Genomic DNA, 14,161 nt, shown 5'->3' on the forward strand with positions numbered 1-14,161 from the left:
GAGTTATCCAGAATGGAATTCAACATATACTCGAAAAGGAAAATTTTGGAGATTATATGGAAAGAGTAGGTGAGTGGGACCAACTGAGTAGGTCTTTGCAAGATGAATTCAAAAGTGAATGGCAGAAGAACCGTATATTTATGTACATTTAGCGAATGGTTAGGATTTAGAATGCATTGGCTGAGAATGTGATGGCGAGAATATTCATCCACAGATATTAAAAGGCAATTAGATAGTTATCAAAACAGACAAGATGTACAGGCCAATGGGGATAAGTGGAAATGATGTTCGTGGAATTAGCTGAATAGCTCTCACGAAAGCGGATATGGATATAACAGACTAAATGGGTTCTTTCAGTGCTGTAACCACTTTACAATTATATAGATGAAAGCTGGCTCCTCCTAGCCAATGAACCAAATGCCAATTTATGGGAGGAACCTTTTCTCATTCAAAAATTAGTCATATATTAAAGCAGACAAAACACGTCCAGAAACCCTAGCCACTTTCCCCTACCTACATCAAAGACATTTCGGAAATGACTGCCAGACTATTCAGATCCAATGGCATCATGGTAGCCCACAAACCCACCAACACACTAAAACAGCAGCTAATTAACGTGGAAGACCCTACACAAACAACAAGCAAACTAATGTCATTTACAAATACCATGTAAGAACTGTAACAAACGCTACATTGGACAAACAGGCAGAAAACTAGCCACAAAACAACATGACCCTATCTCACTAGTATCCTTACATACAGTTAAGGAAGGACACCACTTTGACTGGGACAACACATCCATCTTAGGACAAACAGAGACACACACGAGAATTCCGAGAAGCATGGCATTCCAAACAGAACTCTATCAACAAACACATTGACTTGGATCCCATTTACCACCCCCTGAAAAAAAAGAACAGGAAATAATATCACCACAGGAAATGACATCACCAACTCAAAGAAACCCAAACATATAAATAGTAAGCAGGAATCATGTACAGTGCTTCGCCTGGAGGCCCACTAAAGATATTATCTAGTAGGGTGATGAAACATCTGGAAATGAACCTTCCAGCTCAGCGAGCAAACCTACATCCAGAACCTCAACCTAAGCTACAAATCTTCTCAAAACTCGCTAGGATTAATTCTAACTTTTTAAAACGCACTAGAAAACGTATTTACAGAGAATCAGAACATGTATGTTCCTGAAGGAGGATAGAGAGATGTAGAGTAGAAGGGCTTTAGGGAAGGAATTCAAGAATATAGAGCTGAGGCAGTTAATGACAGATGGATTAATCATAGAAGAGAAGGGCTTGAGTGAGAAGTTGTAAAACTGGATCATGTTACAGAAAGGTCCAACATCATGATGGACTAATGATCAAATGAAGAGATGAGAACTGAATTTGTGATTGCAGATGGAAAACAGGAGTCAAGGGGAGACAAATGACTTTGGTTAGGATGTGGGAAGCAGAGTTTGGATAAGCAAATGTTAATGGGGAAAAGAAACATGATCAGCAAAAAGAATGAATCTAGAAGAAACAAAATAAGTCGTGCATCAGTATTTCACTTTAATTATTTAGTTCCTTTAAACACTCTATGGAGAAATTTCAAATTTACTTTTTACATTTGATATCTCACTTGAACATGGCTCTAATGTAGTGATTGTAATGAGGTCAGCAAGATGAGCGTCACAGAATAGCAATTCCCTGACTGGGGCTGTTAATTTGGTCTAATCATGGAGCCCTGCCCAACAGCTATGAACAGGAATGTCAGACATTCTCAAACTTAGAGAGCTGGCTCTGACAGCACTGAACCAGCGTCAAGGGCTTTTGATGTGTAAATAAAGAGTAACCTGGTGACAAGATACTAGTCTCTGTGGAGTTAATTCAGTGGTAACAAGAGAAAAGCAAGTTCCTGAAGAAACTCACTTGCAATGGTTATCTTTGAATTGGGGTAAGGATTTCTGGCATCATGCCATTATTTGGGTAGCTTGACTCTTTTGATCCTGCCAAAGACTAGGCCCAGTGTGTGGAACAAATGCACTACTTTTTCCAGGCAAACAACACTGGAGCAAATGAAAAGCAACGATCAATTCTCCTGACAGCTTGAGGATCTGCAGCTTTTTTGATTATTAGGAGGCACCAGATACTAAAACCTTTCAAGAGTTGACGGATTTAATTAAGAAATATTACAACACCAAGCTTCCTCTAATTCTGAGACACTGTCATTTTTGCTCAGCAATTCGAGAACCAGGGGAAATCCATATCAGGATTGACTAGGTTAAAGTCAACTGGCAGAAGCAGGTGACTATGGTTTAACTCTCAATGAGATGCTGAGAGACCAGTTGGTGTGTGGGACTAATGATGTAACCACGCAAAAGTGCCTACTAGCTGAAGCCCAGCTGAACTTTAAACAGGCATTACAACTGGCTTTATCTTTGGAAAATGTGGCAAGTGTAACATATGGGTTGCAGGGTCATCCAATGGAAGTGGACACCTTCGCCAATCCGACTGAGCTTGGGGAACACTACTTGACTGAAAACAATTGTATAGCCTGACTCTGGACATATTCTGAATTGAGGGACTCTAAATCAGCCCACAGCAAAACCCCAAAACAAAGACAAAGACAAACTTCAGCCAAATGGTTAATATTTTTTCAAGGATCTGTGCCGACAAGCCATTGTAGTTGCTGCCAGTATGTGCTCTCAAGACAGCAAAAGAGTCCCCCTAGACCCAAACGGAGCACGTGAACTCATAGGCTGGTAGTTAGGAGAGTACATACCCTAAAAAATCCACCTACATCTGGTTTGGAACAGTTAAATTGCCTTGCAATATCCAAATCAGAACCAAAATAAACAGCTGGTTAAATGGTCATCTGGTTCTAATGGACATCAATACCAGTGCAACTGTTCAGTGATTACAGAACCATGCTTTAACAAAATTCAGTCTGGACTTCAACCCCCAAGTTTGTGCAAGGCTTCAGCTGGGGAGCCTTAACAGATTAAAAGGTACAACTTCAATTCTGGTCCCTATGAGAAGCAGCTGATTGTTACCATTGATTGTAGTAAAAGGCTTGGGCCCAAGCTTATTGGGGCATAATTCATCGATAAAGATTCACATAGATTGGCTCAACATTTTTCAATTAGAAAATGACTGCCGAATGAAGTCCTAACTAAATACCAAGAAGGCTTTCAGAAAAGTCTAGGGACTATCAAAGGAGCCAAGGCTACCTTGCATGTTGACCAAGAAGCAATTCCATGATTCTACAAGGCCTGCCCAGTACTATTTGTCTTACAGGTCAAGGGAGAGGCAGAAATCAGAAGGCTAGAAAGTGAAATCACCAAACCAGTCCAGTTTGCAGAATGGGCAGTGACGGTCGTACTCATGTTGAAGCCCAATGGGTGGTTTGCCTTTGTAGCATTTTAAACAAATGGTAAACTGCTTTTGCAGCTGTACAAATACCTAATCCCTCGCACACAGAATTATACGCAAAGCTGGCAGGGGGGTGTATGTACAGGTCGTTCTGTTATAGTACAAGTTTCTTCAATGTGAATTCACTGTAACATGATTGATGAATTGGGGTCGCTGTTTCAAAAGCACGAACTTTTAAAATGCCAAATGTAAGTGTTGTTTATAAAGCAGAATTTTTTTATAACACAGGGTTGCACAAGAATGCAACCATTGAGTTATCGAATGCACGAGACTGCCATTTAGGGTATCATCAGCCTGTGCAATTTTTCAGTGGATGACGGAAACTATTTTGCAAAGTCTGCCTTAGGTCACCATTTATCTAGGTGACATGCTAATAACAGGAATGACCAATAAGGAACACGTACAGAACTGAGATATATCCTTGGGTGGTTTTCCTAGATTGGCATATGCCTAAGGAAAAAAATGTGCGCTTCAGGCATCCTAAGCAACCTACTTGGGCTACAGAGCTGACAAGACCAGGTTACACCTGCTGGATGGCATTCCAAGCTGACTTGGCTCCTTAGTCTGCATCGGTGCTTATGTCTTTCCTTGGGCTGAAGAATTGTTATGGAACGTTCGTATGTTAACAGTCTTGGGCTAGTGATTTCCAGGTGTCTGTGGGAATGCCACACTTCGCCAGTAAGGCTTGAGGCTATCACTGAAGCACCTCCACTGTTCACTTGCCATTTCCAAGCTGGCAATACAGACCTGCTTGGAGAGTCTCATGCTGGCCCTGTGCACGACATGCCTAACCCATCATAGCCAATTAAGGGTGGTCAGTGCATCTTTCTTCCAAGCATATTCACAGGATCTTGCACAGCAAAGCATTGGTGGTACTGCTCCAGTCCCTTGAGGGTTTAACTGTAGACAGTGCATGTCTCAGAACCAAAAGAACGTGGGATTCACCACCATTCTGTAAGTCACAATCTTGGTGTTGGATCTGATGTTGCTGTTGTCAAACACCCATTTCCTCAGGCAGCCAAAGCCTGTGCCAGCACACAGGAGGCGATGCTGGATCTCTTCTTCAATAGCTGCTTTGGCCAACAGGATACTTCCAAGGTATTGGAAGTGGTCAACATTCTCTTACACTTCCCCTTGGAACTTCGTAATCGGGGGTTTGCTTCACAATGACAGGCCAGGTTGACTGAGGATCTTCATCTTCTGGGTGTTCAGGGAGAGACTCATGCTGTCATATGCTTTCATAAAAAAGTGCTGATCATGGTCTGCACTACACCCTCTGAGATTGTGCATACCTAAGCATCATCTGCGTACTGCAGCTCAATGACATTGGTTGGGGTGACTCAGGTTTTAGCTTCAAGACAGCAGAGGTTGAATAATTTCCTACAGATTCTGTTAAATTAGTTCCACACCACTAGAGATTGTTGGCAGTGAGGTGAGGCATTGCAGCGAGGTAGATCAAGAACGGTGCTGGGGCTATGGTGTAGCCCTGCTTGACACAGGGCTGAACAGGGAATGGGTTTATTGTGGAGCCATTTGTCATTGCCACGATTTCCATGTCATCATGGAGCAGGCAAAGAGGATTCATTTATCAGTCAGAAGACTGTCCGTGAAGACAGTAGTGAATGCAGATGCTTTGAGCCAACTACCACTGCAGATACACCACCAGACTGCTACTAGAAGAGTCCATAATGGTTTTAAGTTTTCTGGATACACACAGTCACAGCTGACAATATCAGACTTTGGGCGCTGAAAGATCCAGTCTTGACAAACCTGAAACAGCTGGTGGTGATGAGGAAAACCAAAGGGCCGAGACCACCAGAAGTGAAACGTTTTAGACCCAGAGAGACCAGATCACATATAGGACAGCATATTAATATGGAGAGCAAGAGTGAATGTCCCAAGCAAAGGTCGGCACCAGCTGAACTCACCAAGGTCATCCGGGGTCTCCAAAACAAAGATGTTGCAAGAAGTTATGTCAGTTGGCCAGGCTTGAATGCAGACATAGGCATATAAGTGGGGCAATGCCAACAAGGGCAAATATTACCACCCTCAGAGAATCATAGAAGCCCTACACAGGATGGAAACAGGCCATTTGGTCAATCAAGTCCACACCGACCCTCTGAAGAGCAACCCACCCAGACCGACTTCCCCACCCTATCCTATTCTACCCCTGTCACCCTGTATTTCCCATGGCTATCCCACCTAGCCTGTGCATCCCTAGATACTATGGGCAATTTATTATAGCCAATCCACCTAGCCTGCACAGCTTTGGACTGTGGGAGGAAACCGCAACACCCGGAGGAAATCCACGCAGACAGGGTGATAATGTGCTTCCCCCACATTTGTGGAAACAGCCAGGTAAACCCCGGACTCAGTTAAATACCAACTATGCAGTCGCTTTCATCGTCTCAACGTCCTTAGTCATAGCAGCTACCCAAAGTAGCTGCCCACTCAAAGTAGCTGGATGTGGATAGATTTTATTTGTCAAACACGAGAACAACAATAGAAAAACTCTGCACATCTTTTATGCTAAATTGACTCCGAGAAGTGTTTGTCTCACATAACTGGCCATCGTTCACCAGCAGAGAATCTGAGTATTTCCTAAAAACAAACGGGATTTGACATATTAGCATAGACTACACTTTTGCTAGATACCAAACTGTCCCAGTTCCTATTTGTGTCCACAAATTGTAACAAAGTCAGCCAGGTGGATCTCATAGAATAGGACATCCCTAATAATAGTTGTTACTCTGGTCCAATCAGAGATCCCTGGCTGACAGATAGAGGAGTGTCAGATATTCTGGCATTAAGAGCTGGTTTTGAGGGATCTGGGCCAGTGTCAATGACCTTCCTCTTGCAAATAAAGGGTGACTTGGAGATGGGATACTGGCTTTTTGGAGTTAATTCACTAGCATGTCCAGTAACATTAATACACGTTTCCCAACTTTACCCCTCCATTTCTGTAAGTCCCTAATTCGTGTCCCAGACTGCAAATTATACATGCAAAAATGAACCATTGGAAATCAGAGTGGAAACCTGGCTATTTTTGCCCTCCCTTATCTCATAAAATTGTATGCTCTCTGTATGACTATATTATCCGCAACAGAGATAAGCTAATTCAACACAAATAGGATCTGAGATCGCCCTGATTGTGATGATTCAGTAGTACAGAAAACAATGCACACGTTATAAGCAATTGCATTAATTCAATTTATTTAGATTCTTCCTCCAGAAAATACCATTCCGCAACTGTGAAGACAGGAATTCAGCTATTCACAACTTCTGTCAATGATGCTCTTGAAAACATTCATCAGAATATATAGCAGTGGGCCACCTTATCTTTATATTCTCCTTTTAGGTCAGGAGAGAGAGCAGCAAAAAAATCTTTTCAGATAGCCATCTGGGATTATAACCCATTGTGGGAACTGTATGAGCAATGAGACAGCAAATGACCATGACATATAGCATGTATGAAATCTACATTCAAATAAACTCTTTAGATTACATCCAAAACCACTAATCTCAACTCTCAAGTAAACTTGGACCATGGTTGAGACAATTGTGGTTTAAAATGTAAGTGGGTAATTAAAGTAGATTTAAAAGTTATCAAATCAGTTAGGATCAAACAATTAGCCTAATGTTCTCAATCAACCGTTGAGGGCCCCTTGTACAATGTGAGATATCCCTTTTGAAATGGGAAGGCAGCTGATTTGTTCTAAGGTCTCTACCTATTACTGTTTGATAATCAACTGCTCGGAGGTATGGTTAGGGCAATTGCATTCTCCAATTTTATTTTCCTTTACTCAGCACCTGGTGCTACAGAATTAAACGTGCTTTTTGGTAATTGTAAAATTTTCTTTTGATAGCACTCAGCAGTAAACATTTCATAAAATCTTCAGTTTTTGTTGAAATCAAATTTAACTGAACCACTAGTCAAGATTTTGTACAAACATATACACATTGTGCTTTGTTTCATTTCTTATCTTTTTCTTTTCAAAACGTATCTTACTCAAATGCACAAAACCTGCTGTTAAGGCCAGTTCATATACAGTTCACACTAACAGCAGGCTCTGTCATGCTTCTTTTAAATAGATTCATTCTTCATTGCCTTCACAGGCAGCCTGAGGGTAATAGATGAGGTAAAACGTATGAACAAAAGCCTCATCTGCATCCATATGATAAGTGTATCACAAAAGAAACGCAGGTCTCTTTGAACATAGTGATCTCTGAGCTTTTATTCATATGTGTTCAAGCACAAAGGAAATCCCAATAAAAGGCCAACAGCATCACATAGACACTAAGATCCAAGTGTCAATCTATGGAATTTTGAGCTTATCCACCATTTAATTTCCCTTTTCTTACAACTGTGTACAAAACAGCCAGAAGTGAAGTGAATTTTGCTGAAAAAGGTATCTATTAATCTGTGTTTTTACAAAAAAATTGGTAGGTAATATTTATAATTAACTGCTTGAACAATCATTCACACTGGAACATATATGGTTGTATAAGACAGTTTACACATCACTCAATAAACATTACCAAATAGCAATCTTTAGTCATCTATTCCTCACATAAGCCAGGTTAAGAATGATAGAGTAATGTAAAAGCATATGAAAAATAGGCCTATAACCAGTACTGGTTGTAGACTACACAATTAGATATGTTGCCATGGCATCACACAAAACAACCCCTCCAGGAATTTAAGTCAGCTCCAGACTTACCAGATGGAGACATGTACTCTGCATTTGCCCGACAAACCACTTGGACTGGTAGATTGCACATCCGCAGAAACGCCTGAAATATAGCAACATTTTATCATTAAACTGAAATTTCAAAACTAGACATTATAATTTATGATCATTCTGTATTCAAATGAAGAATAATTTGTGTAGGCAAATAAAAGAGGAAACATGTCTTTGGCCAGCACAGGTATATTCAACTATAAATGATTCAAAATAGCTCGACATGACTTCCTCTCTGCCCCCGAACAAAACCTAACCCAATATAGACTATTTATCAGACCTGAAAATACTTCAATCGGCACACTTAATTCTGATGATATTATTGGCTAAAATCTAAAGATGAACCATAACTAATTATATTCTTCAATTAATTGTTTATCAAAATAATGGAACTGTGTACACAGACATGAAGAGCGAAATGACTTCCTTCTGTGCTTTACACATGCTGTGATCTCAAATGCTCTTTTCAGTTTGTAGTGTGGAGGAAGAGAGATTTCTGTGGATTTTGTATGATCTTATGTTGTAGAACAGTATTAAAAATAACTTACCAAGGTCAAATTTTACTCTTAAAAGCGGTTTTGCGTTTACTTAGTTTTACAATCATTGAAATGATACTGATAATATTTGCTATTAAAAATGTGAAGAATTGCATTTTAGTGGCAGGTTGCAAGTGTTTTCTCTTCATTAATTCTAACAAAACTAGCTTGGGATCGAAAAAATAAAATCTAACTAAAGTAACAGAATTTTTCAGGTTTGACACAAACCAAATTTATCCTTATTTTGCTTGGCATATATGCTGTGTGCACCTCCCCAAAGACTTACGGGAGCATAATGTTATGGACAAACAATTTGTTGGCACTTTGCCTCAGTGCACAACGCTGCCAACCTTCAACCATGTTTAAATTTTTCCACCGACCATTCTGTACTCTATATGAAAGCAAACTGTACTGAAGGTAACTAGCCTGAGGTAGGTTTTACAATTATGTCACCATAATGCTTGCTGCTGCTGCTCCTGCTCCAAGGAGCACGTTTTGAGCTGTGGTGTATTTATGATGCCAGCCAGCCAGCTGACTGCATTAGGCCAGAGTGGCACACTGAGAATGGGGTCCTGTGCTGAAGTGCTGGCATGGAATTCTCAGGATATTTGTATTTTATGTAAGATAAATGCATTGTCAATTTGCTGTCTCTAAAGAATAGGAACCACTTTATTTGGTTCTACATTGCGGAACTGGAAACTCCTTCACCCATTTTCCTCTAAGAGCATCTGTTTGCATATCAGGGAGTAAAATCAAACTGAGTCGAATGTAAAAACACTGCTGCCTCACAGTGCCAGGGGCCCAGGTTCGATTCCAGCCTTGGGCAACTGTCTGTGTGGAGGTTGCACGTTCTCCCCGTGTCTGCGAGGGTTTCCTCTGGGTGCTCCAGTTTCCTCCCACAGTCCAAAGATGTGCAGGTCAGGTGAATTGGCCACACTAAATTGCCCATAGTGTCAGGTCCATTAGTAAGAGGGAAATGGGTCTGGGTGGGTTACTCTTTGGAGGGTCAGTGTAGACTTGTTGGGCCGCGGGCCTGTTTCCACACTGTAGGGACTCTAATCTAATCTCAACTGTGCATTTTTACTTTATGTGGAACACAAGTTTGGTTTATCAAGTTCTTTTTATATAAGCTCACAAGGCAGGGTCACAAACAACAAAGTACAGGAATATGCAATACAATGGATAGGTGGATAAATGGACAGCATGGTGGTTCAGTGGTTAGCATTGCTGTCTCACAGGACGAGGGACCCGGGTTCAATCACACCCTCAGCTGACTGTGTGGAGTATGCACATTCTCCAGTGTGAGAGAGTTTCCTCCTGGTGCTCCAGTTTCCTCCCACAGTCTAAAGATGTGCAGGCTGGTGGAATTAGCCATGGGAAATGTAGGGTTACAGGGAAAGGGTTGTGGGGTGGGTCTGGTTGGTCTTCTCTTCAGAGGGTCACTGTGGACTTGATGGGATGAATAGTCTGCTTCTACACTGTAGGGATTCTATGATTATATGATCAGTACAAAGGCCAGGATAATTAATACAGAGATCCACAGAACTGGACAATATACAGTAACCAAAGTAGTGTTTTACTGGGAACTGATGGATAGCAAAGAATAACAGGCCAGACAGCAAAGGTGTTAAACAATGAAGTATGACAAAGCACTGTAACATGGTTGTTGATGCTTGCGAAATCCTGATCACTGACAGATGCCAATGGTGTATTCAAGTAGGGCAGGATGAAGGGCTTTCAGTTGCAACACAAGCTAGCATGGAGACAAGGAGCAAGAGACAGAAGGATTAAAAAAAGTCAGGAGCATTGACAGGAGAAGTGTCCAGATGTTAAACATACTGATGTGACATTTCTTGTAGATGTTATCTATCATGTACAGGGTATAAATAATTTAAGCAACCTGTTCAGACATGTTATGACACACCTTTGAAGTAAGTGTGTCAAAAATGCAGACGTTTTGACCCAGAGGTAGAGACACTCTCACTGTACTACTGCGTTGAGCTCTTGTACCTCCTGTTTACTGAAGTGTTTTAACTCACTAAACCAGAGTGCAACAAACCATATAACACCTTCATCCTACAGTAAACAGGACATACAACTATTGTTTTTGTTATTATATAGTATCATACATTTGTTTTCTAAATTGCAAGATAATCTGGCAAAAGCATACACCCAGCTTTCTGCAAGAACTAAACTGTTTAAAAATCTATTTATGACACAAATAATCAGTGACTCACTGAGGGTCAGCCAGACAGGAGTCATATCACGTTTATTTTTGATTAACAGCACCATTCCCAGGTAGAAAATTACTCTGTATCTATCAACATGGAAGTGGATATGTGAGGGCTCTGTGGGGTAAACCCAAATCATAGGTTTGGGTTGTAGACACTGGTCCAGTTTAATGTGATTAGAAGAGTTAGTGAAGCAAAATACCTTTTGTTTTCTTGTGGCTGGGAACGGAAGGCACGACGCTGCTAGTCAGCAAAATTTTCTATCTCAATTTTTTGATGTGTACTTTTTTTGTTGCTAACTTTCTAATAGATTTGATTTATGGTGCATAGCGTAAGTCACATTGCCTACCAAGCGATTAATTAGTGTTAAATAAAGAGAAAGGAAACAGGAGGGACCACAGATCATTTGCACTGACTAAAGTGGTGTCACAGGGTTGAGGATGCAGCACAACAAGAAAATCAGAATGGAGCTGAGAGTTAGGCTGGTGCAAAGAAGGAAAGTCACAGCAGGTTAGCCCAGGAGGGCTCCCAAGGAAAGCATTCCTCCTCTTACTGTCCCATGACAAATGTTGGGAAAGCAAGTAACTGATGGATCCAGCAGCTGCCAGTTTCCTAAACATTAGAAATTAGCCTTCAGCCATTAAATTCGAAAAGCTGTTAAATTCTGAGCCACACAGATTCTTCAAAATAACTGTATTAGAATTACAATCTTGCATCTCAAAACAGGTCACTTGCTTACTCCCACTCAGCTAAATCTCAGTAGGAATATTTGTAGAAGATTGGAGTAGTATCTAGCATACTTGTGTTCCATTTTGTTACAGTGAAAAGGGGGCCATTACAGCATTCTAAGCAATAAGTCTATTGGAGATTATGCATACCTAGATGAGCGACTGGACTTGTTGCCAGAAAGAAAACCACTGCAATCATCTATTTTCTAGAATTTTATATCTTATTCCTTCACTGATCTTCTTTCATCACAATACAAATTACTTCTATAAGAACCTCTTTCTTATTCAGAACATCCATTAACAGTATTCTAGGCATTTCACAAACAAAATTCTTTGATTTATGAAGCATACATTGAGCAAGCAATGCATGGCAGGAAAGGATGATATTGTGTCTTGCACAGACATGGACAAGATTCTGATTGGTACACAAATAAAACAAAACACAATACAGTTCAATGATTAGGCACTTCTCTGAAGGAACTTTTACAACTCCACTCCAAAATGTACTTCTAAAAATACATTTCGCAACATAAAAACGAAGTTGAACAATTCTGAGGAAACATACAAGACTTAGCAACAATTGCTGTAACTTTCCAGAAGCCCAGAACTTCCATTCTGAACCATTTTTCAAGCTACTTAGTTAGTCCTGGACATTCTCTCTCATGGCCCTCAAATTTGTAAACCTCTCAATGTATTTTAGACCTCTCTGCTCTTTTTTCCCAGCCTCCTCTCGTCCAAACATTAATGCCAGCAGTGGCTTCTTAGCAAAAATAACCAACACATCTAACTTGGATTGTACAAAAGTAGGTATTTCAGGATTGCGGCATTTAAGTTCTTCAGAAACAATTTAAACAATACGAAATGTGCAAATGAATTGAACTGAAAAGTAGAGTTAACCTTGTGCAAAATCAGAACAGCCAGTGATGAATCTTTGAATCTTGAGAAACGCTGGATGTGGTCTACAACATGCTGGGGCAGCAGTTTCATCAAGCTAAAAATGATTTGCAGCCAAATAGGCACAAAGCAAAAATCTCTTAGATTAACCTTGAACACAACATTCAGAGTGAGTTGGTAAGCTACAAGTTTAAGCATCATGATGAACTTATCCAGAAGAGTTAGGAACATAGAAACATAGGAACAGAGGAACAAGAGTAGGCTGTTCAGCTCATCAAGTCTATTCTGCCATTCAAGAAGATCACGGCAGATCTTTGGCCTAACTATGTAAATCAGCTTTTGATCCATATCCCGTAATACCTTTGCTCAACAAAAACTTATCTATCTCAGATTTAAAATTAACAACTGATCCAGTATCCACTGCTGTTTACGGAACAGAGTTCCAAAGATCAACCATTTTTTGGTGTGTAGAAGTGCGTCCTAACATCTCTCCTGAATGGTCTGGCCCTAATTCTCAGACAATGTCTCCTAATTCTACAATCTTCAAGCAGGCAAAACAGTTTATCTTTATCTATGATGTCTTTTCCTGTTAATATTTTGCAGACGTCAATCAGATCACCCCATGGTCTTCTAAATTCTAGAGAAAACAGGTGTAATTTGTAAAGTCTCTCCTCATACCATAACTTCTGAAGTCCAAGTACCATTTGTGTAAACCTATATTGTACTCCATCCAAGATCAATATATCCTTCAAAGTTGTGGTGGCCAAATCTGTTCACAGTACCCTAAGTGAGATCTAACCAGGGTTTTGCAGAACTGCGGCACAACTTCCGTGTCCTTATACTCTAGTTCTTGAGATATAAAGACCAGTTCCATTAGCTTGATTATTTTCTTCAACTGTTTGACGCATTTTAAAGATCTTTGCACCCAAATCCCAAAGTATCTTTAGACATACACTGTTCTTACCTTCATATCATCTAGAAATTGCCCTGATCTACCCAATTTTAGCACAAAATGATTAAGTTCAAACTTAGTAGATTGAATTCCATCAACCACAGTTTTGTCCATTCTCCTGGTCTATCAATATTTGAGATTTTATGCTCTCATGTACATACAACTGCCATGGGAAGATTTCTTGGTATTATTCCAAATTGTCTATCTAAGTTAGACAAGATCTCAGCAATGCCACATCTTCATGTCAATTTTATTAGAAATTCAATTTTGCCTTTAAAATATTACTATTTCATCTACTTATCATCTATTTCATCTTGCAACCACAAGAAAAAAGGTCATTCCTAAATTGGACCCAAGGACTTCATTATTTGATATCCAAGACAGGCATGAGAAAATAACCTCACCTACGTGATAGAAATAAGTGGTTCACATTCTATATGCCTGCAAGTTAAAGGTTAAGGCATTTCTATGTGACTAATCATACAACTGGATCATATAGTACAGGAGCACCATCAGTCAATCATATCTGTAGCACACTTGCATTTTTCCATTGAAAATGCCTTACAATAGAAGTATAAATGATATCAACCTTGACCATACAATTCCTTTACCTCAAACATTTATTTCTACATAGAATAAACAAGGTGAAA

The 14,161-nt window shown here is 40.1% G+C and overlaps 1 protein-coding gene across 2 annotated transcripts in view; it reads right to left on the reverse strand.

Annotated features, from left to right (window-relative positions):
- The window catches only part of mtx2 (metaxin 2), a 103,198-nt gene that overhangs the window by 30,532 nt on the left and 58,505 nt on the right, over positions 1 to 14,161 (reverse strand). For both annotated transcript variants that reach the window (XM_072579147.1, XM_072579148.1), the window contains exon 4: positions 8,150 to 8,222. In XM_072579147.1, the coding sequence (XP_072435248.1) occupies positions 8,150 to 8,222 (73 nt within the window). The remainder of the gene's footprint in view (positions 1 to 8,149; positions 8,223 to 14,161) is intronic.

The sequence above is a fragment of the Chiloscyllium punctatum genome, chromosome 10 (assembly GCF_047496795.1).
Source record: "Chiloscyllium punctatum isolate Juve2018m chromosome 10, sChiPun1.3, whole genome shotgun sequence".
Lineage (NCBI taxonomy): Eukaryota > Metazoa > Chordata > Chondrichthyes > Orectolobiformes > Hemiscylliidae > Chiloscyllium > Chiloscyllium punctatum.